This window comes from Aulonocara stuartgranti (genome assembly GCF_965226115.1).
Source record: "Aulonocara stuartgranti genome assembly, chromosome: 12".
Taxonomy (NCBI): domain Eukaryota; kingdom Metazoa; phylum Chordata; class Actinopteri; order Cichliformes; family Cichlidae; genus Aulonocara; species Aulonocara stuartgranti.
This window is the reverse complement of record NC_138948.1, coordinates 13,445,783-13,468,906: the sequence shown is the minus strand read 5'-3', so window position 1 is coordinate 13,468,906 and position 23,124 is coordinate 13,445,783. Positions and strand designations below refer to the sequence as shown.

Genomic DNA, 23,124 nt, shown 5'->3' with positions numbered 1-23,124 from the left:
TTTCCACCAAGACTCTAAAACTTTTGACAACTGTTTGACAAGTAAATAAACAACCTTAAAACAATGTACATCACATACACTTGATTTCACCTGATGGTGGTGCCATAACCATGATTTTCAAGAAATAAGCAAGAGCCTGCATGACCAGAGAACTGTATTTTTTATTGTTTAACTTATTTACATCTGTTGGATTACAAAATGTGGAATGTGGTCAGAATCAGAGTGAACATTTCTTTTTCTCGTGTGCAGAAAATGAAACATGATCAACTCTTTTTTTGTTTGTTTGTTGTTTTCTTTTCTTTCTTTTTGGCACAGGGCACATTTTAATTACAGTGCAGCTGCCTGCTGTATCTGGACAATGTGCTTTGTGAGTTTTGTGCTCAATTTAGGCAGTGTTTTGCTTTCAGAATCTGTAAATCACAAAATAGACAAAAATAACTTACGACTGAGGAATGTAAACCACCTGCAATAGTGCCACGAAAACACGGTTTATGAGAGTGAGATTTAGTTGCTTCCCAGGTGAATTCATTGAGGGCTTGCACTGCTGCTCCCTTTATCACCCAGCTCTGGTACTTCACAGACTTTTATAAAAGATTCACCACACCTCAAAACACAGCTGTGCTGTAACCAAACCGAAGTCTAACATTTATAAGAACAAAGGCATGGAAACTTGTGTGTGTGTGTGTGTGTGTGTGTGTGTGTGTGTGTGTGTGTGTGTGTGTGTGTGTGTGTGTGTGTGTGTGTGTGTGTGTCCGAATTCAAAGTGCAAAACCTAAAAATAAAAAACCTTTCAACACATTTCAACAAAACTGTTAGCGTGAACGTCAGGATGTGTTCCTTCTATATTAACATGAGAACACAACAGGACAATAAAACATCCCCTTGAACAACAACAACAGAAAACAGCTAGAGCCTGTGGTACTGTAGGGGTTGGCACCAGTATGGATTTTAGACGTTATATCAGAAATAACTGGTTTGTAAGAGACTTGATGCAGACGTTTACCACACATGGACGAAAGCTGGAGCTGCATCTCGAAGGCTGTTTTTACAAACGTTCGGCAGTCCTGGACTTTTTTCTATATATAGAGCAGCCAACTGTCTGGAGGATTCACAGCAAACGGGTCTTCTGCACATTAAACCTAGGCACCACGCCTCAGCTCAGCCTTTCAGAACATTTCTAGTAAATTCATCACCTTTTGCGTGCTACATGTGAGCAAGGGCAGCTTCATGTCCCGCTCTTTTTCTACCACTGTTCTGAGTTCATCTGAATAAATGCAATATGAATAACCGTTTCCTTGAATTTTAAGCAGCATGACCTCAATTTAATCATAAAAAAAGTATTTCTTAGTTTTATTAAGCCCTCTTTGCTACAGTGATATTTTTTCTCCTCGGCTGCAGTTTGTTCTTCTTTTCTACTGCATCTTAAAAACTGACCTTGAGCTACTGCTGGGAATGTCAAACACAAACTATAATTTTGTCTCAAAACTTGTCAATTGAAAAAAATTCATGGAGTGCCACGTACTGGAATAATTTTTCCCATTTGAGTTTTAAATAACTCAGCCAATATGGATAATATTTAACCCCAGGTAGCACATGACAGGCAGCATTGATACACACTCAGGGGGGATCAGCATCTTCTTGCGAGCACTGCTGTTCATCAACACTCATTTGTCCACTTCAGTGAGAAAAAACTGCCCTCCGTTCAGTGCTGTTGTTAACCTCAGTCGAACCAACAAGAGAGGATGTGAGGGACGTGGAGAAAAGGCATGTAGAACGGGATCGTGAAAGGAGAGGGCTGGAGTGATGTGTGGGCGGCTGAAGATAATCTCAACCACAAGGTGTTGTGTTGCTATCATGGAGATTGTTGCTAGGCAACAGCATCCTTCAGTTCATTTTTGTGCTTTGCCGTGTTTAAACAGCAAAGCGGTCTCCCTCTTCCTGATGGTCTGTAACTCACACCAGCTAGTTTGGCCGGGCGTCGGCGTCCCAACCAGGCTGGTTGAGGCTGAGAGGTTATACCAGTTCATCCAGCAGAGTTCCTATACTATGCTGCGGCTCGGGCGGGCCGGCTATGGGTTTGTTGCACATGGGGCAGACGCAGCGCACCTCCAGCCACTTTACCAAACACCTGCATAGAGGAACACAGACAGGACAGGAATGAGGAAAAAGAAAGCTGGACTAACTTCAACAAAATCTTCAATGTTTAACAGCTTAGTCATTTTTTCACAGAGTGGCAAGCTTATGACCCATGCATGAGTATGTGAGAGCCCTTTAGAACTCACTTACACCAGCAATCAAAATGCGATGCTGCCGCCATTCATGCGTAAGCAGCATTTGCAGAAACTATTTCTAGGCTGGGGGCCGTTAATTCCTGGAGCCTGTGCTGGTCGTCTCACAGTGATGACAAGACTGCAGAAAGTTGGACCGAAAATAGACGTATGCACAGTCTCCCCAATGTGTCGGTTTTACAGTTTACGGGATGGACAAGCAGAATGTGCTTTAGCTTTGCTGGTGCTGGTATGAAGGTTCTGTTACCTTTGGATGGAATCAGGTTCCCCACAGTTTTCCCAGTGGTCATGGTAATAGATTTTTAAGTATGCTACATCTTACTGAAGCTCTCCTTACTGAGAAAACAGCTGGACTGGTCACTTGTGCAAGCTGTTCCTAGAGTCATGTTTTAAAACCAAGAAATCTCTTTGGCCATCTGAATTGATCCAACTAAAACTGTGTGCAATAAATGAAGGATGCTTATATTAAACAAGACCAGAGTTTCAAATAATGGGATCAGAGTATATACAAATAATACCTGTCTGCCAACAGCTCAGGCTTCAGATGATCCTAAAAATCGGCAGATACATGCAGCTCTGGCTGTGAGCACAGCAGCTCCACGTGTTTGCAGTTCAGACCTTCTGTTTGTGAGTTGGAGCCAATCAGAAAAAGGAAGAATTAAAAGGGGAGGAGCTATGGCTCATTTTAGAGAGGGGAATAAATGAAAGGCTGCACCGAAGCCGATTATTCGGAAACTTGCATGAAGTGTAGAAGTGTTCAAGAATATTAATGATCCTGGGTCCCCTCTAATGGACTTGGTATCCTTGAAACCTAGAAAAGTGACATAACTCTGACAAAGCCGTTTTGGTGCCTAAACCTCAACAAACCACTGGAAAAGTAAAAAAAAAACAAAAACAAGCAAACAACAACAACAACAACAACAACAACAAAAACCCACGTCCTATATGAGAGGTAAACCCCCACACAGACAAGTTTGTTTGTGCCACCTCTGCAACATCTATCTCCTAATGCAAGTGTCATCTCAGTAATGCTTGACACAAATGTCTTTAGGCAATAGCAGCAACCCACATATGGTTGTTTACTTGCAATATTTGACTCACAGAGCTTTTTCAGTTCTATCTTTCTGTAAGAGAGTCTTAAGAAACCAAAATAATGTCCTGCTGCCTTTGATTGTAGTTAAACCATGAAGTAGAGAATGTTTAGCAATTTATACCAAAACTACTGTAGCCCAAGGCTGCTAGCCCAGAATATCAAATTGCTCCTCTGATAAGGCCTCTTTGCTTTTAAACTCTTCTCACAGAACCCAGTAAAAAAAATTTTTTAAAAAAACCTTCTCACATTAAGAAGCATTTCAATTTTAGACAACTGAAAGCACAAGGATATAGCTTTGCCTCCTCTGCAAGGTCTTCAGACTAGCTCTGTCTGATGTGCATGCTGGGATCCTCAGCAGGAACCAAGACATGAATGAATGATGACGAGTACTCCACCAAAAATTTCCATTTAACTTTTGATCAATGGACTTCACATCAGACGTGACCATTTTCACTTTACCAAGCCCTAGCAGGTGCAAACTGGCAAGCGAGTGTGAAGAAAGACTCCACTGTGCTCTACTCACTTCCTGTGGAAAGCATGTTGGCATGGCAACACTCCCAGCTCGTCTTTCACTTTGAAGTCCTCCAGACACACAGCGCACGTCTGCTGCGTGAGTGACAGACGGAAGGAAGCGGGAGAGGACAGTCGTTAGATTAAATTATCCTGCTTCAACAGCTTAAAGCTGAACGCAAACAGGTAGAAATGTAAATTTCATTCTTACCCCATGAAGACTCAACTTTTTTGGATCTCCTTTTAAAACTACCTGTAGGAATAACACAAGATATTTTTTTAAAGTAATGCTTTTTAAAAAATTAACAGCCTAAATATCTTAAATTATCAACACCAGTCTTACCTCTCTGTATCCAAACCGCTCACTCTGTGCTTGGTGTCGTAGTTTGCTGTGGATGAGCGGAGAAACACATAAATAAACTTTGGCAATTTGTTCCTTAAAGAATGTTCCTTTAACCACAGTGTGCATGCATTTCTTGGTTTCTGTCTTAAAGTACACCTGTAAGAAAATCTAAATTCTTTTTTAGAGGCAAATTTTTATTTTTAAATAGATTTGCACGATTCATTGATCAAAATAATCTTCGTTTACTTTAAAGTGGACCCTAATTTTTTTCTGATTGGCTCCCCCTCCCAAACAAAAGGTTTAAGAAGCAGTTGGGTGGGCTGCTGTGCTCTCTCTGTGTGACTCTGACATCATGCAGCTCCAAGATGGGATAAACCCCTTAATGTGCTCACTGTAATGATGTATATATGGCAGAAAATAAGGAAACAGATAAAAGCTCCCTCTTCATAAGACTTTTATTAACATCCTTAACTTTTTCAATAAATATCTAGGGTTGCTGGTTTAGCCCCGATGTTACTAAGCAACCACATACCTTGAGGTTAAATTTAGTAGCCTGGGTTCAACTCTGACTTGAGGCTTTGTCTGTTTCCCCACTTTTCTATCTAATCTTCACTGTAAGATCAAATAACAGCAAAAAGCCTCCAAAAATAATCAAGATTATAAATATCTATATAACCATGAACTAACTGCCAGAAATCCTTAATTTTTTGATAATGGAGTGTTTGTTGTACCTTTTAGACAAAAAAATATAAAAAAAAATATATCAGATTTGAATCTGCATGTATGACTTTTAATTTGTATCACATTTGCTACATTAGCCATATTTTTGGAATTTAGTCATTAAAAATGTGTCATGCAATTTATATCAGTTTTTGAGGGCCAAAAAAGGTCACGCTGATGATGTAGAAGTCTCAAAAACTCACAAAAACACATGTATCAAATACAATACGCTTGGCTTTAAAGGGCTAGTGAAGTACTGTCTGCACAAATATATGGTATCATATTGACTGCTCATATTTTCTGTATGCAACCAGAAAAAATAGACAATGTGCAAATGGTTTTTGAGAAGCATGTCAATGTAGGACAAGGTTGAAAAAGCAAGCTTACTGATGCTTAGACTTATTAGAGACAATTTCATGGTGAAAATAGCTTAATGATCTTCCTGCAATCTCTTCATATTTAACTTATTGTGTAACCTTCTTGTCATAGTCAGTAGCTACAACAGGCGGGCCCTTAATGACACAGTTAGTCACACAGTTATGAGAGCAAGATTGCATAATTGTCCCTTGTGGTTCCACTTAAGAGTTTCAGGCTCAGAAAGACACTGAATGTCCAAAAGGAACTGTAAGGTGAATCCAACATTGGGATTTCTTACATGCAGAACCCAAAGTGAATGCTGATTCATTTTAAATTAATTAAACAGTTTTAAAAAGGCAATTAGCCATGAATGGGTGCTTCTTGATGCATTCTTACTGTTTGTGCTCTTTATTTGTTCTGCCTGTAGTTTCCTAATCAGTTTCTGTATCTGTAGCTGTGGTTTATGTATTTTTCAGTCTTACAGGGATTTCAAATTGTAGCTTATGCTAAAAATACTGAGGTGTATGGCATCAGTTCATGCCATATACTCGCATATATTCCCAGTACTAATAAACTTTAATAAAAAATGTATCAACCACTTGATTAAAGTAAATAGAGTAGACCAAAAATAGAATATTTACACATAAAACTCGATTTTTAACTGACGTCTTGTCATCAGGTTGTTGGTCTCAGATTAAAAAAAAGTTTGGACAGTGTTTATGGATAATTACACACAGACACATTGCTCACTCACTTAAGTAATCATGCAACTACATTCAAAAATGCTAACACACACTTATGCGCACACACATGCACAAACAAGCTAATGAGTATGTTGCCTCTTTGAAACTCCGCACCACCCCTGAAACCAACAATGGAGAGATCTTTATCACTTGGCGAGCAGTGTCTATTCAAGAGGTTATTTTTGGCCTCTTGTTTTTGAACCAACCGAACATGGACCAAATGTCTGTCGCTGTCCATAAATTGGGCCTGAAAGTACGTGCAGCGACAACATCTGAGAACAAATTAAATGTTTATCTATGATGATATCCCCCTAAGCAGTGATTCAGCGCTTACAGTAAAGAACTGACAATTTTTTCATTGTTCATGAAATTTGGTTGTAGTGTTTAGAACAGTTACTCCTAACATTTTTCCACGTGAACAATGTGAGGATACACGTTTTTCTTGTTGAGGTTTCCCATGCTCGAATAATGATGTGAAGTGGGTGAAAGGGGCGCCATGACAGAGATTTCTGTGTTTCCCTCTAACCATTGTGCAGCAACATCTGCAAGACTTAAAATTCCTCTCGACAAACGTCAAAGCCTCTCATGCTCATGTCCTGCTTTATTGTGTGCTCAAATATGAGACCCGTTACAGTGTTACAAAACACGGTTAAATGCTCGCGTTGCTACACCTTTGAAATATATGTTTGAAATACTTTTTACAGTTAATTCCAAGCCGATTACTTAGTTAATAAATTGATCTGCTAATCTGCTACAGTTGTATTAAAATAATCGCATCAGAAACATTTTCATAAACTTTAACTGACAAAAATTTAAAAGTTACTTAGCTTAGTCTTTAATACTGAATATCATTCAGATTTTAAGGATACAGCAGTGGTGAAAAAGGCATGAATGCCATGATAATTTTGGACTTTTGATCATTTCAATTTCAAATTTTAATTTATTTCGGATTTTCTCCAATCAATCAAAAGTATACATTCAGGCTCAAATATATACATACACCCCCACTAATATTTGATTAAATGTTAAATTTAATTAAATTGCTAGTCATGAACAAGCTTCTGACATAATTCTGGCTGGATATTTGAACACTTTTTTAAATGAGTTTGTATAAATTGGCTAGTTTCCTTGGCATTCCACTTTGTTCCATGTTGTTCCATGACAGTTACCTTCTGTCACTATTCCCTGATATGATTTAAACAGAGCAATAAATTGATTAGCCAGAAACAACTTAATCAATAATTCCAACCCTACTACACAGAGACTTTTACGTAAATAAAAAAAAGATACTATCCATACCAATCAGGTGGAATTCCTCATTAAAGGGAGTTGGACACAAATCTTTCATTCAAAAAACCCCAGCTAAAAATACCAAAAATACTCATGAGAGTCTTAAAAGGTCGAGTGAGCACAGGCCGTCTTCTGTGACATAAAGTCCTTTGTCAGTATAACCTGGGGAAAATGAAGAGCCCCTCTTATGCGCAGAACATCAGCGAACATAAAACTCAAACTAACACAGCTGAAAAGACCACCACCATAAGCAACTGAGTAGCACAAGGATCAGTACTTATACATCAATCCGAGCAAAGTTAAAATTGTAAAGGTCCCGACCAAGCAAGTATTACCAACCAAGAGTCATCACAGGAAACTTAGAGTCCTTCCTGGTCGATGTTAAGATACTTCGACATGGACTCAAAGATGAAGTATACCTGGAGTGCAACAATGACAGAAAACAGTTACAGGCCCAAACAAAAATGAGAAGCTGCCAAATCTGTGAGCTCCACCATGACTCCAAGACTGCACTAAGCCAAGAGTCCATACAGCATGCCCTAAACATAAATACAGTGGGGCAAAAAAGTATTTAGTCAGCCACCGATTGTGCAAGTTCCCCCACCTAAAATGATGACAGAGGTCAGTAATTTGCACCAGAGGTACACTTCAACTGTGAGAGACAGAATGTGAAAAAAAATTCCATGAATCCACATGGTAGGATTTGTAAAGAATTTATTCATAAATCAGGGTGGAAAATAAGTATTTGGTCAATAACAAAAATACAACTCAATACTTTGTAACATAACCTTTGTTGGCAATAACAGAGGTCAAACGTTTACTATAGGTCTTTACCAGGTTTGCACACACAGTAGCTGGTATTTTGGCCCATTCCTCCATGCAGATCTTCTCGAGAGCAGTGATGTTTTGGGGCTGTCGCCGAGCAACACGGACTTTCAACTCCCGCCACAGATTTTCTATGGGGTTGAGGTCTGGAGACTGGCTAGGCCACTCCAGGACTTTCAAATGCTTCTTACGGAGCCACTCCTTTGTTGCCCGGGCGGTGTGTTTTGGATCATTGTCATGTTGGAAGACCCAGCCTCGTTTCATCTTCAAAGTTCTCACTGATGGAAGGAGGTTTTGGCTCAAAATCTCACGATACATGGCCCCATTCATTCTGTCCTTAACACGGATCAGTCGTCCTGTCCCCTTGGCAGAAAAACAGCCCCATAGCATGATGTTTCCACCCCCATGCTTCACAGTAGGTATGGTGTTCTTGGGATGCAACTCAGTATTCTTCTTCCTCCAAACACGACGAGTTGAGTTTATACCAAAAAGTTCTACTTTGGTTTCATCTGACCACATGACATTCTCCCAATCCTCTGCTGTATCATCCATGTGCTCTCTGGCAAACTTCAGATGGGCCTGGACATGCACTGGCTTCAGCAGCGGAACACGTCTGGCACTGCGGGATTTGATTCCCTGCCGTTGTAGTGTGTTACTGATGGTGACCTTTGTTACTTTGGTCCCAGCTCTCTGCAGGTCATTCACCAGGTCCCCCCGTGTGGTTCTGGGATCTTTGCTCACCGTTCTCATGATCATTTTGACCCCACGGGATGAGATCTTGCGTGGAGCCCCAGATCGAGGGAGATTATCAGTGGTCTTGTATGTCTTCCATTTTCTGATGATTGCTCCCACAGTTGATTTTTTCACACCAAGCTGCTTGCCTATTGTAGATTCACTCTTCCCAGTCTGGTGCAGGTCTACAATACTTTTCCTGGTGTGCTTCGAAAGCTCTTTGGTCTTGGCCATGGCGGAGTTTGGAGTCTGACTGTTTGAGGCTGTGGACAGGTGTCTTTTATACAGATGATGAGTTCAAACAGGTGCCATTCATACAGGTAACGAGTGGGGGACAGAAAAGCTTCTTACAGACGACGTTACAGGTCTGTGAGAGCCAGAGATTTTCCTTGTTTGAGGTGACCAAATACTTATTTTCCACCCTAATTTACGAATAAATTCTTTACAAATCCTACCATGTGAATTCATGGATTTTTTTTTCACATTCTGTCTCTCACAGTTGAAGTGTACCTCTGGTGCAAATTACTGACCTCTGTCATCATTTTAAGTGGGGGAACTTGCACAATCGGTGGCTGACTAAATACTTTTTTGCCTTTGGCTTCCTAAGGCAAACAGTCTCTTTTCCTTCCCCCTTCTTAACGAATGGTGTTCCAACCAAAGTTCACCCATTTTGGCTTCGCACGCTCCTCCAACTACAGTCTTGTAATACACGAAAGTTGGCACCAAGACTGGTGCATACACTGTGGTAATCTGTCGTCGCCATGCTCGATGGGGCACAAACATGGACGCCATACAAAAGGTATATTTAAAAAAACAAAGCACTGCCAACATCTTGTGCCTTAAAAAGATGATCTCTTGGGAAGATCAGATCCCCCGGGCTGAGATCCTTTCCAAGACTAATCTGCATGGAAGCAACAGTGGCCAAAAACCGCGTTTGCTAGACAAGCCATGGTAACCACATGACTGACCTACATCTACCCTTCCAAGCCCAGAAAACAAGCTGCTGATAGGAAAAAGAGGTGCTATAGAGAGAGAGACAGAAAGAGAGAGAGCAGATTCCTCAAAAAGGAAAGGAGAATTTAATAATTGCCAGTCAACATTCAAACTGGGAAACGTGTGCACAGCAGGCATATCTACTTGCTATCGTAGTAGGCATATAAATAAATGTACATTACATTATTAGCATGGCTTTTTATCAGTAAAGTGAAGCCAGAGAGGTTGAGGTCAGCACTCTCGACTAATGAAGCAGTAGTATCGTGTAACTTTCTGCATGCGTATCAGAAGAGAAAAAAAGTTTAACTCTTATTTTTGGGGCAAAGTCAGAAACCATTTGAAGAGGTTTTCATTTCCATGTATTCCATAAGTAACCTTTTTTATATCCTGGAGACCTTTGAAATAAAGGTTATGGATCTCTCCCCATTCATTTCAATAGAGGTTAAAAAATAACTACCCCGAGGCTGCCAACAACTTGCTTGACTACACCTAAAGTCTACTGCACAGGAAGTACCAACTATTTTGAACATCTGGCACTCAACAGATCAACCTGGACAGACTGAGACGACTGAAAGACGTGATAAACCTGGATTACCCCAGTATCTGGGCTCTTTTGCACCACATGTGAGCAAGCACAGCCGTGGTGCTGAACCCCGCCATCCCCCGGTGCAAGCGTCATCATCTGACACCAAGGACAGCTAGAAAAACCGCTGACTGCATCTCTGTTTTCACAGTAGATGACCTCAAGCATGCCCTTCTTGCTGCGGTAGCATTTCTGATATAATCATCCTTTTATTTTTGCTAAACTCAATCTGTCTTCAGAGTGTATGCAAGCGAGATGACGTCAGTTTAATGATGACAGACGAGGTTTAAGAAGCTCAGTTTGAGACTAAACTGTTGTTAGATGCACAGTTTGGATGTAAAAGGCTGGCGTAGACGAGTAACCATTTATATTTCCATGTTTTCAAATTAACTGTCTGTTGCTGTTCTTGTTGTTTTTCTGGGGTTTTCTCCAAGATCTCTCCCAGCAAATTAAAGTTTATTTTAGAAAGCCATTCACTTAACAGCTTAATATCTCTCCTCAGTCATTCTATTGTCTGGACAAAAACACATTACCACCTCCCTCTTGATCCTCGTGGATCTTAAAATATCTCTCTGACTAGCTGCTGTGCTGCTGAGTACAAACCCTGTACTGCACTGTAAGACCAGATGGGGACGTAATTAAAGTTGTGATATTTTTGGCGTGCCCTTGGTGTGGAACACTTGTGTCTTTTCGGCCTTGTACTTTACAGGTACAGCTGCGAAGATCTCGACTCTGTGCAAGAAGTGGCGTGTATTTGCTAAAGAAAGCTAAATCTTAGCAAACTTTAACCACCACATCTTAAAAATTAGAACAGTTTTAATAGTGGTGGGCGGGCATAGATATTTAGGTCTCAATCTAATGTTACAGCTGTACATCACAAACACGATGACACACAGGATTAAGAAAAGAGCCTGTCTGAAAGAGATAATAGGAGACCTACCCCCTAACACAGAGCGCCTTTCATCACTCAGTATTCATGTTATGAATCACCCGGTCTATAAATGAATTCACAATCACACTCCCACCCAAGAGTACCTTCAGCATGTTAATGGAGCCAAAGGAAGTGAGTCGCTGGTTACGATCCTTCAGAAAGGGCTTTAAGAGAAACAGGAAGGATCTGAGCTTTTTCAGACAGAGTTGATGCTCAATTTAGTGGTGAAGCCAGGTCACAGAAAACATTTTCAATCAAAGAAGTGTGTCTTCAGCATGTGAACATGAGTCAGTCCAAACTGAAACAAATATTTACCACTTACAATTTATCATTATAGCTGCTGATCTTAATGGTTGAGGCTCAAAGTTTTTCCAGATCTTCAATACAAAAAGTGAAAGATTAATCTCGCCACAAAGTCCATTTAGAGCTAGGGTTCGCTTTAGGGAGCAAGCACATCAGCGAGAGACGCAGAGGAAAAATGCACGCCTCAAACGCTTTCCATTAGTGTTTGTAATGAATCTGTTCAGAGGATGGTGGTTTATGAATGATCATTTTCATGCTGCTTTATGATTGTTTTTTATTTTTTGTTTTTTCTTACCCATTAGTGCATAGTTGTTGTTGTTTTTAACATCGGCTATACTTGTCATTGTTAGGACAGCTTGTAATAATGACCTTCCTTCTTGTTCTGTGGTGCCGCAGTATTACAGTGTGTGTGTGTGTGTGTGTGCGCCTATCATTAGTGTTATTATTTTCATAATTATCACTATTGCTACTGATTTTGATATCACTTCCATTTTTGGTGCAAACACTAAGTTTAAAAGAATTAAAAGATAGTTCTTCTTTTTTAAAAAGAATTTTTTTTAAATGTATGCGTACATTTTAGGTCACATTTTAGGCATTTAGCCATGTGGATATGGTCAAGACAACCTGCTGAAGCTCAAACAGAGCATCAAAATTGACTTCAGTGACTTTGAACATGGTTTTGGTTGTTAGTGCCGGTTGGTCCGGGCTGATTATTTCAGAAAATGCTGATCTATGCCCACTTTCTGGCTGCTTCCAGTAGGATAATACGCGACAAAGTTCAAGTCATCTCAAACGCGTTTCTTTAAAATGATGGTGACTTCAAATAAAGCACAGAGCATCTTTAGGATGTGTTGAAACAGGAGATTCACATCATGGATGTGCAGCTCACAAATGTGAAGCGACTGTGTGACGCTGTCATGTTAATATAGACCAAAATCTCTGAGAAATGTTTCCAGCAACTAGTTCAATACGTGCCACAAAGAATTAAGGCATTCCTGATGGCAAAAGGGTGTATCTTATACGTTTATAAAGGGGTGGTGAGTGTATATCTCTTTAAAAGAAGAAAAAATTAAGATGAAATAAAGGCATCAAACACAATCTACTTCCTTTTGAACATAACCAAAAGAACAGGACTTCTTTGTTACTATTTTCAGGCAGCAGAGGAGGAAATGAGATGCACGCTTGTAGATACAATCTGACATAAATACGCCCTTATTCCCAACTTTCTGGAATATGTTGCCAGCATTAAACTCAAATGAGCACATATTTAAAGAAACATTTTCGTCATTTAATAGCTTCTCCTGTGGTGTAGGAGTTTACATATTTTCCTGACAAGCAGAAGATCCACAGTTTGATTCTGGAAGGATGCAGTAACACTATTGGGGTTGTGTTAAAAGGAGGATCTGGTGTATATAAAAAAGAAAATCTACCAAGTCAAACATGCGGAGGTATCTGCTGTGGTGACCTCCTTGTGTAAAAGGGAGATGCTGAAAGCAGCTTTTAAATGCAATGATTTTTTTAGTTATTTCATTGGGTTTTTTTGGCCTCTTTTAAAAACATTGTCGTAGTTTGGACATAAGAGTGGATGCAAACACCTTAAAATACTCAAAGAACACTGAGTATATTTCAGAGCCTGTACTTTTTCACTTGTGGTTCAGCTTTTACCAGAGAATTTTATAAAACAACAATCTTTTCTTCCACTTAAGTGACAAATGTGTGTACTTTTGCCACCTCTGCTGAATTGCCTTTTGGGATAACAATATTTTGTCTTAAGGAAATTAACTTTAGGTTTAGATTAATTTAGGTGTGTAGTGATGAAATTTATTTCACTAGATTTCCATTATATTTAATTATAAGAATTAAAACGACTGAGGAACAGAGGCGGGATGTTATCTGCACAAATGCGAATCAAGATTCTCGCTGACGTCCGTCTTTATTCTAACATTATTTTCTGTGATTTATTTCCTGAACAGCACATTCGTCCTGCCTGTCTTCCAGACACTAAAATTTGAACAACATTTCAAATTCATTTAAATGTCCAACAATAGCACACCGCATTATGAGACATCAAGCAATTTTCCAAAAACAGAGAGAGAGCTCAAGATGAAACACAATCCCTACAGCAGGTGCTGACGTTTCCTTTTTGTTCACTGTGGACCTTCGTGTATGATGGCTTTATGTTTTCCAACTGTGCACTATTTATGCCATGTTTATTCTGAACACAGTTTCTCCTTTCCTCACTGCTGTCTTCACACATTGTGACGGGAGGCTTCCTGTTGCCTCACATCCCGTCCTCCCATCCTCAACTCATCAGGGAGTTCACAGTCAACAGCAGGATAGGTCACCCTGTTCCTCTTTTTTTAACCTCAGTCCCTCCTACAGTGTGTTTCTTGCCTCCACACACATACAATGTCTCTACAGTGGAGATATTTAGGGATTACGATGTTGGTCTCGGTGGCGTAGTTTGGTTTAGGCTGGAATTCAATGCCTACAATCACAGATGCTTAACTTTTCCTGATGATTTATCATGAGAACCTTTTATGTGTTTATTTGTTTTCCAACTAAAATAAATGTATACAAATAATTTACAGGCATTTATATTTCCCATTGCATTATTTCCTATTGCTTAATAGGGTCAATATTATCCCTCTGGCATGTTTATAAGTGTATAACTGAATTAGTAGAACTTAGAGTTTGTCTGAGCAGAGCTGAATATGAAGTCTTTGTTTGTGGGGGGTAATTTATGTTACTCGAATTGAGAGTTGGCTGTATTCACTGTTTGGCTGTATTTCAGGAGGGAAAGCAGATCATGTACTAATCGGAAGGTTGGCGGTTCAATTTCTGGCTGCCCTGGTCTGCATGCATGTCCTTGGGCAAGATACTGAAGCCCAAATTGCGCTCCAATTCATCGGAGTGTGAATGTGTGCAATAGAAAGCACTTAGTTAGGAGAAAGTGCTTGTATGAATGGGTGATTAAGCAATTTATGAGAACAAGTCCATTTACTATGAATCTGATTAAACTATGAAGCATTTTCTGAAAATGTGAGCTAAATTCTTGTAGTCAGGTATATTTTACATCAGCGGTCCCCAACCTGATGCTGCACTTCATTTGATCCAGTTGAGCATGTTCCTACAAAAAACAGAACTCGTCTGGTCCTAAGCAAGGTAGAATTACTCATGCATTACTCGCAGTACAGAGCAGTGATTTTTAAGAATTTTCTTTTTGCACTTAAAAACATCACGGCGCCACGTTCATCAACACAGCCTTTGCGTATGACTTCTTTAGCCAGACACAAATACACAACAAGTTTTAGAGGTTTACCAATGTTTGCATGGGCAACTTATGCCTGATTCAGACTCCTTTTCAAACCCTACATAACCTGACATGCACCTCATATAATAAAATGGTAAATGGCCTGTATTTATATAGCGCTTTACTAGTCCCTAAGAATCCCAAAGCACTTTACATATCCAGTCATCCACCCATTCACACACACATTCACACACTGGTGATGGCAAGCTACATTGTAGCCACAGCCACCCTGGGGCGCACTGACAGAGGCGAGGCTGCCGGACACTGGCGCCACCGGGCCCTCTGACCACCACCAGTAGGCAATGGGTGAAGTGTCTTGCCCAAGGACACAACAACCGAGACTGTCCGAGCCGGGGCTCGAACCGGCAACCTTCCGATTACAAGGCAAACTCCCAACTCTTGAGCCACGATCGCCCCAGGTATGAATCAGGAGTGGGTCATTATGGTCACAACAGCCATTCAGTGAATTCTTGGTGAGACACTGCCACACTCTGACAAATGAAGGCTGCCTGGCTCATAGCTGGTGTCACCACCTCCGTTCAATAACTCAGTAATTCACAATTTTATCCTTACTCCTCTTATTTAATTCTAATCAAGGGAAAGCAGATGTCTAACTGGGCAATTCTCACCAAAACAGTTCTGAAAGATAAATAGCACCACATGCAAGAGGAGTCATATATCATTTATATAATGTTGTTTTGCTGTGAACTGTTAACACATCTAGAATTTGAAACAAGGAGAAAACAATTCCTACAAACTCTGCCCTAATTTGAAGTGGATTAAGACTTTGGTCTTGCTGTACGATTCTGTTGCCTCTCACCTAATGAAATAACAGCAGAAGATGAGGCTCAGGATGAAGACAAAGATGCCTGTCCCGAAGATCACCATGTAGATGTTGAGAGGTAGGTCCTGGAAGGTGATGGGCGGCATGGTGCACGACTTGTTGGAGTAAACGAGTCCGAGACCACAGAAGCACCCTAAAACAACAACAAAAGCAAATTTACAGGAAGGATATAGCATGAAACAGCTAAACACTGAAAGCCTGACACTAACACTAACACTAACACCCACACACACACACGAATATACCGCAAAACAAAAACTGAATGCAACCTGTAACCTCATCTCTTTTCTGAGGCTCAGACCTGCATTGTGAACCTCAACCAGAATCCACATCCCGAGCCTTTAAACGCAACAGGCGGGTGGGTTAGACTGCCACTGTGCACATGTGATGGTTTTAATGTACTTTCATATATATGTAACAAATGTTTTGTCTGTTAACAAGCAGTTTTCAGACTCTGAGACTCACACACCAAGAATCAGTGAATCTGTAACCTTTCCTGTTCTTGACAATAGTGTCCATATAATCTGCTGATACTTGTGCAAATATAGCACAAATGCAGCACTGAACATTTTTTGAAGAATACTGCAGCATGAACCAATCAGAAGAGATGGTAACCTATGCAACGTGCCATGCTTTATTTATCCTTCCTACTTTGATGCTGCACCCCACACACGGTTTTCAGTATTTGATCAGGGTGTTTATTATTTTTATACCAAAGCCACTGTAGTCTCCTTGGTTGAAATGTTTGAAATAGCTGTAAGTAACTGGTTAATTTAACTGTTTATTTGCTCATCTGCATCTACCCTAAAGGATTAAACAGTTGGTTAATCGCCAACAGCACCACCCAGCGTAATTGCATATCATATAATTCAAAATCCCCAAACAAATGAGGACTCATTAGCAATTGTGAAGCCTGGTAGTGTGACTCCAGGGCATAGCTGCAGAGGAAGATGTGGTGAAATCTCCACAAATGGAGCGCTATGTAACCAGATCTCTGCTTGACAAGCTGTTTTCAATAATAACATGCAACGGAGCACATAGCTGTGTTCTGTAAAAAAGAAAAAAAAAGACAGAAAATTCTGAGCTGACTCTTAAAGCAGCAGGAAACAGTGACTTATGCTCAAAAACAGGACATTAAGTTCAAAATGAACAATTTGTGTAAATAAACTACCGATAATCGACTGATAATACCCCCCAGTATTTGAATTAGGTGCTATCCAGTTTTGCTATCCCAATAACTAAATCAGTCTAAAGTCTGACCTTTATATACATTAATAAAATAATAAACAGGAAATAACCTTAAATCCACACAAGCATGAACTGACAAGCTGTTTTTAAGTTAGATAAACAGAGACGCAGAGAGCACACTATGTGTTTTGTGCATCTGAGTGAGTAATGAGAAGTCAGCATGTGAGAAGGAGCTTTGTGAGATCAGGGTCATGCTAACCCAGGGAGTGATAGTGAAGTGGAGCTCACGCAGTACTCGTCGCACTCAGGCTTCTCATGTTCAGATTAGAGCAGCAACAAGGCAGAAAGCTGAGAGAGTCTGCAGGTTTTCATTTTCATCAGACACAGCAGCAGCTGATTTCACTGATTAGCATATTCACCCAGAGACAAGGCGCTAATCAGTGAACTTAGCCCGTGTGCTCTTTCACAGAGACACTTTTGGCCTTCCAGGGCACACGCATGGAAACAAATGTAATGTAAAAACAAACTGCAACAAACTTAGCCTGAAACAAATTTAACACCCACTCCGTCTGCTCTGCTCTGTCTGTGGATGTTCGTGTGTTATTTGTCTGTGTTTACTAATCCCGTGCTGGACTGACAAGCCCTCCATCATCATAGGAAAGACAGATTTTCAGCACCATATTTTAATTTAATTTTAACTTCTAGACTCTATGAGAGGAGCTATGTATGCCTCAGAGGACCAAATGATTGATATTTACCTTTAAGAGGCTTCTTAAGTGGTGTTGTGACCCAACCGCAGGTCCCAAGGGAAATGTGTACTCCCAGACTGGTTGGTGACTGGTTGGTGAGTGGTTGCAGGAAGCGTTTGCAGACAAGTTGATACAAACTAAGAGAAACTGCAGATATCTGCAAGTGACAAAAGCTGTCACAAGGACATTTTCGACAGCCAATTAGGTACTACATGTTTTTCCATAACTGGGGCTTTTTTAACTTGACCAAACTGTGTCATGTGGTTAGCAGTGTGACTGTAAAATTTCAGTACTGGTCCTTGGTACAGCCCCTTCCACCTTCCTATTATTTTCTGCCTGTAACAAACAAAATATTTATTCCATAGAAGAGCTGGGCTTCTGTACCAACAGATGATATTAGCTCTCATTTACATCACATAGAGCCAGGATTTAAATAAATAAAAAACACCCAAAAACTGAGCATTAGAGCACCTGAAACCTGAGATTTTGGCTCACAAGGAGCACAACCTTTGAGAGGCTGAGCATTTTTAATTTAAGCATCCACCATTATAAAAATATGTTTATTTAACAGAAATTCAAGAAAAGCCGAATGGGTCAACTTACTGAAGAGATGGATGAACAGAATAGATGAAGATCTTCACCAGTTTCATTTTCGTGGGTATTATTTTCTTCCAGCACCACTTTTTAATCAATGAGGATATTTCCAGTTACTCCCGCAGCCAAAGTAATAGACTGACATTTCTATCTGACGCCTCTCCCGCCTCACAGTGGAAACAGCAGTATCAGGGGATCAATACTATCCGCCTCTTGGTTCCACTCGTGCTGAACAAGCAGAGCGTGTCTATTAATCAAGGATCGTTGATGGCTGCAAAATCAAGTTCCACCACTTCACTCAGCCAGAAGCAATCAATGGTAGATACACTAAGGTTTGAGCCAGATTTTTAACCAAAAAGCCACAAATGCCTGAAAAGAGTCTAAACGGGACAAAACCAGCCAGCCTTATGATTATTCATGTGACTGACTGGCGAGAACTTGCATCAGGGTTGTAAACTGTAGCACAGCTGACAGGATTTGACAAAGATTTTGAGAGATTTAAAAATGTAAGAGATGAAATAAAATCCACAATATTTTTAATAATGCTCCTTCCTTTTCAAAAAATATCTTTCACATACAACACTTTTTTCATCAAATGTGCCCATGCAACACATGTGCAATTAACTAATAAGGGCCTATTAAGCTCTATTTGAAACCACTGTACTAAATACCCAACAATAAGTATCCCTCTCATCGTGTAATGAAATGTGCTATACAGCTACTGTCATTGTCATCCCCCGCTACCAGTTATTAAAGGTAGGCCTTCACTACAGAGCTTGATTTTTGTGAGGTCTGTGCGATCACAGCTAACATCATTCTACGAGAAACAACTGACATAAAAGGTCAAAGTTACTTTGGTTTAGCAACAGCTGATAGAACAGCAGGTTTGTCCAATCACCTACCAAATATTTTTCCCATATTCTTGCCAGTGATAGCCTTTTATGTGCTATGTCTCCTTACATAGACATGCAAAGTAATTATACTGATTGCTCACTGGCTTTCACACTTTGTCACAATTTAGTTTGCTTGTCTTTTTCACACTCTCTACTTCCTGTATGACTAGAAAAGGGGTAGAGATGGTGATAGACAGCTCCACTAGTCCTCTGACAAGTTTTATGACAAGTGACTACTTGCAAATGCTTTTGTGCACAAATTGTCCTCTTTGGTCATCTATACAATTCATAATTATAAACAGATTAAAAAAGGGGTGTAACTTTCGGGTCTGAAAAGTGAAACCAACACTGAAGTGTCTTTCTTATGGTAACCAGGGTTTCACAAAGAAAAACAGGGCTCTGACTGGACTAAACACTTTCCTCTTGAGTTTAAGGCCTCGGTCACTCATTTCAGATCATGTTGAATAAATCATTAAGTCCTTTTTTTTGGTACATTTTGGTTGTTCTACAAGTCAGTGTGTTCCCTTTTCCATCATATTGTTGCCCAGAATAAAACACACTGGAGAAATCCAAATATTCAAACAGTCCTGCTGAAAGCATGCATTACTAATATTTTCTGTTCCACAATTTCAACTCACTATTGTCACACCTCTATTTGGATCTGACACAGAGAAATTTCTACTACATAAAATGTCAGATAACTATGTTTCTCACATTTTGAAATGAAGGCACACCCTTTATTTTTAATTGCAGATGTTTACTCTTTCATAATTAAGTTTTATTTTTTTTACACTGCAATTAGGTGGATGGATCAGACTGATGCTGCATTCCCTGAATATAACCGAGGACACAGAAAGATGCAAGGCGATCGAATTTACTTCATCCTCTTTACACATGTCAAACAATCTGCCTCACAAAGATCATCAGCATACAAAGAGACACACACAGTGAGAGAGAATGGTGTAAATGTCAGCTCCTGTATTCATGTCACTGCCCTGCTGATGACACAAATCACCTGAGCAGACTCACAATCCAAATCTAGGGCATTTGCATTCAAACCTTTGTGCGTGCGCACCATGTCACATCCCGTCGCATTTCCCTCCTCCACCTTTGTATGCGGGGAGAGCAGCTATATTAAGTGATTTTTTGATTTGGTTGAAGTCTTGCATGACCAGTGACCTATATATCAACAATCTTATGAGGCATGCCGTTGCCATGGAGTAGTAGATGCAGAAAGCGGCTGAAGGTTAGCTAATGAAAGTTCTCATTTCAGGACAAAGAGAATCCGAGAGCTTCTCGAGTTATTCTTCAAAAAGGCAGGAAATTCCCTCTGAGATTTGATCGAGCTGTAAAATACCTCGACTATTGCAGTTTCCCTGACAGCTCCTATGAGATGCCTGCTGGGGTTTTGTCCTATATATGTCGTGTTCAAACAAAACTGCTTTCTGCTGCTGTTGCTGCTGCTGCCTTTGCTAAAGACTGAGCTTCCCATCAAATATTCAGCAGTTCACATAGGGGGGAATCACTCAGGCCTGCCTGCATGGCTGCTGCTGTTTTCAAGACGAAAGTAGGTTGGGGCACAAATCTCCCCATCACATGCATGAAAGCATGACATGTGTCACATATAAACAGTAGAATGAATAGGCACGATCACAGAAACACTGACACACACACAGAGTTGCGGCTGCCTGTTACTGCTTCATTTTTCCAGCAGAATGTTACTCTTTGATACTGTGTGTGTGTGTGTGTGTGTGTGTGTGTGTGTGTGTGTGTGTGTGTATTATTTCCAATATGAATGGCAGCCGAGTTGCTGCACAAAGGGAGTAATTGTTCTTGTCTGAACACCAACAGTCCACTGAGGAGGCTGCTGTAGTTGTGCATTCAAACAGGCAAAGTCAGAGGAAAAAGACCCCAATCCATCATCTTCACCCAGTCTCACCATGACAAAGAAACACTGAAAGACAATTTCACTGGAATGAAGGGTTTTATTTTTGTTTAAGTGTGACTGCTTTTGTTCACACTTTTGGCCTGTTGGAAGATAATCAGCTGAAGCTGTGAAGAGTGTAAGTGAGAGACTGTAGATAGGGTCAGAGCAAACAAGATTACCTAGAGAGACAAAACATTATACAAAGAGCACAATGACCGGTCTTGGGTAACTCTCTGGAGTGAGTTTAGGCCAAAATAAACGTTTTTATTGATCAGGTAGACTCTTAACCTACAAATCAATACAAAAACTGACCAAATTTCTGATTGCCTAATCGCCCTTTTGGTGGATAGTGTATTAATTTAGGTAGATTACAACGTTTATAACATGTTGTAATCTATAGGGCTGCAGCTTATGATAACTTTCTTTATTGGTCATTTTCTTTGATTGTTGCGTCTATAAAATATCAGACAGTCGTGGCAAAAGCCTTACAGCCAAAAAATAATGCATCCAAGCTTCAAATTAATAATTCAAATCTTCACGTTTGAGAAGCTAGAACTGGGTGATGTGCACATTGCAGCTTCAAAAAAAGATTTTTTTATTAATACTGCTGCGGATTAATCTTCTAATTACTGCAGCTCTAACAGTCCTTCTCTATTTTTCTAGTATTCACTCAGCACTTCTAACTTTTGCTGTTAATACTTTTCTTTTCCGTGGACTTTGACTTATTGGACAGGACGAAGTATAGAGCTGCTTGTGGACAAGAAATCACTTATCACTAATACCACTACTATGCAGCTGTCTGCTTACATTAGTCTATTTAACGAAACTAGATTTCGTGTGTTTAACATTTAGCACGTTTATAGGGTGTTTATATGTCATCGCTGTGGCATTATTAGAGACACTTTTAAGAACAAATGAAGCACCGAGCACACAGCTTAGGACAACTCATTTTGTGTCTCTTTGTTAAGATCCTGCACATTGTCGTTGCACTCGCTGGGGATGTCTAAATTTAGAAAGCACTGGCCTGAGTCAGTCTTGTTCTAAAATCTCTGTTTTAATCCTACTAAAATAATAGGACGTATTGTTCATTATTGTCACAGACTAGCAAAACAAAACAAAAAACAACAACAAAAATGACTCCTCACCGTTACACCACTGAAACGGGTGCATCAATGCACCAGATGGAGTCCTTGCCGTCGGGATCCGATTCGTGTTTACCAACAAACCGCAGGCCTCCTCGCAGATGGATGACCGCAATGAAGTGCACAAGTAGAGCCGGTGACTGCCCGCCAGCTGTGTCAAAGGTGAGTGAGACAATAGCAGCCCTGAAGAGGTCGTGAAAGACGAATAAAAAGGTGGATAAAGGGCGTTTAATCTTTTTGTATCGGAAGTTGCAGCTGGGTTATGTCACATTGTCCACGTTGGCTCGTCTCAAAAAGCAGAAATGCTGATGTGAGTGTTTCCCCAGCTTCTCCTCGCTGTCGCTGTTTTGACTCTGTTATTATTAAAAGACGGCATGACACTGACCCAGCGGCAGCATCTGTGTGAGAAGAGAAACTAGAGCACAGGCTCGATTTCCCTGCTCCCGCCCCCTCTCCGGCAGACTGACGTCCGGGGAGACCAATGGCGAGGCCGGTTGATCCGCGCTGTGATGTGACGGGCTGGTGTGTTTCCTGTAGCTCATTAACGTCTGCAGCTTACTGATGCATGTATGTTTTACAGCAAGGGGTCTGGTTCACTGTAGCTCATGAGCCAATCACCAGTGTGGCATAATAACCTGTATATTAAAGCACACACACTCACACACCTCTAAATGTCACGTCTTTAATAGATTCACAGTGCCCCCCAAAGGTACTGGAACAGCAAGGCTAATTAATTTGTTTTTCTGTGCGCTGAAGATGTTTG

General features: G+C 40.3%; 1 protein-coding gene across 2 annotated transcripts; it reads right to left on the bottom strand.

Annotated features, from left to right (window-relative positions):
* Positions 1-143: 143 nt before the first annotated feature.
* Positions 144-22,852, bottom strand: rnf122 (ring finger protein 122). 2 transcript variants are annotated; one of them, XM_082554308.1, is made up of 6 exons: positions 22,365-22,852; positions 15,845-16,001; positions 4,235-4,280; positions 4,103-4,144; positions 3,905-3,987; positions 144-2,128 (listed from the first exon to the last, which is right to left on the bottom strand). In XM_082554308.1, exons 1-6 carry the CDS (start codon positions 22,387-22,389, stop codon positions 2,014-2,016), a joined length of 468 nt encoding a protein of 155 aa, XP_082410434.1. In that variant the 5' UTR covers positions 22,390-22,852; the 3' UTR covers positions 144-2,013. The 2 variants fall into 2 exon arrangements, with proteins under 2 accessions (XP_082410434.1, XP_082410435.1); XM_082554309.1 differs by having other exon boundaries at positions 3,905-3,984.
* Between the last annotated feature and the right edge of the window lie 272 nt (positions 22,853-23,124).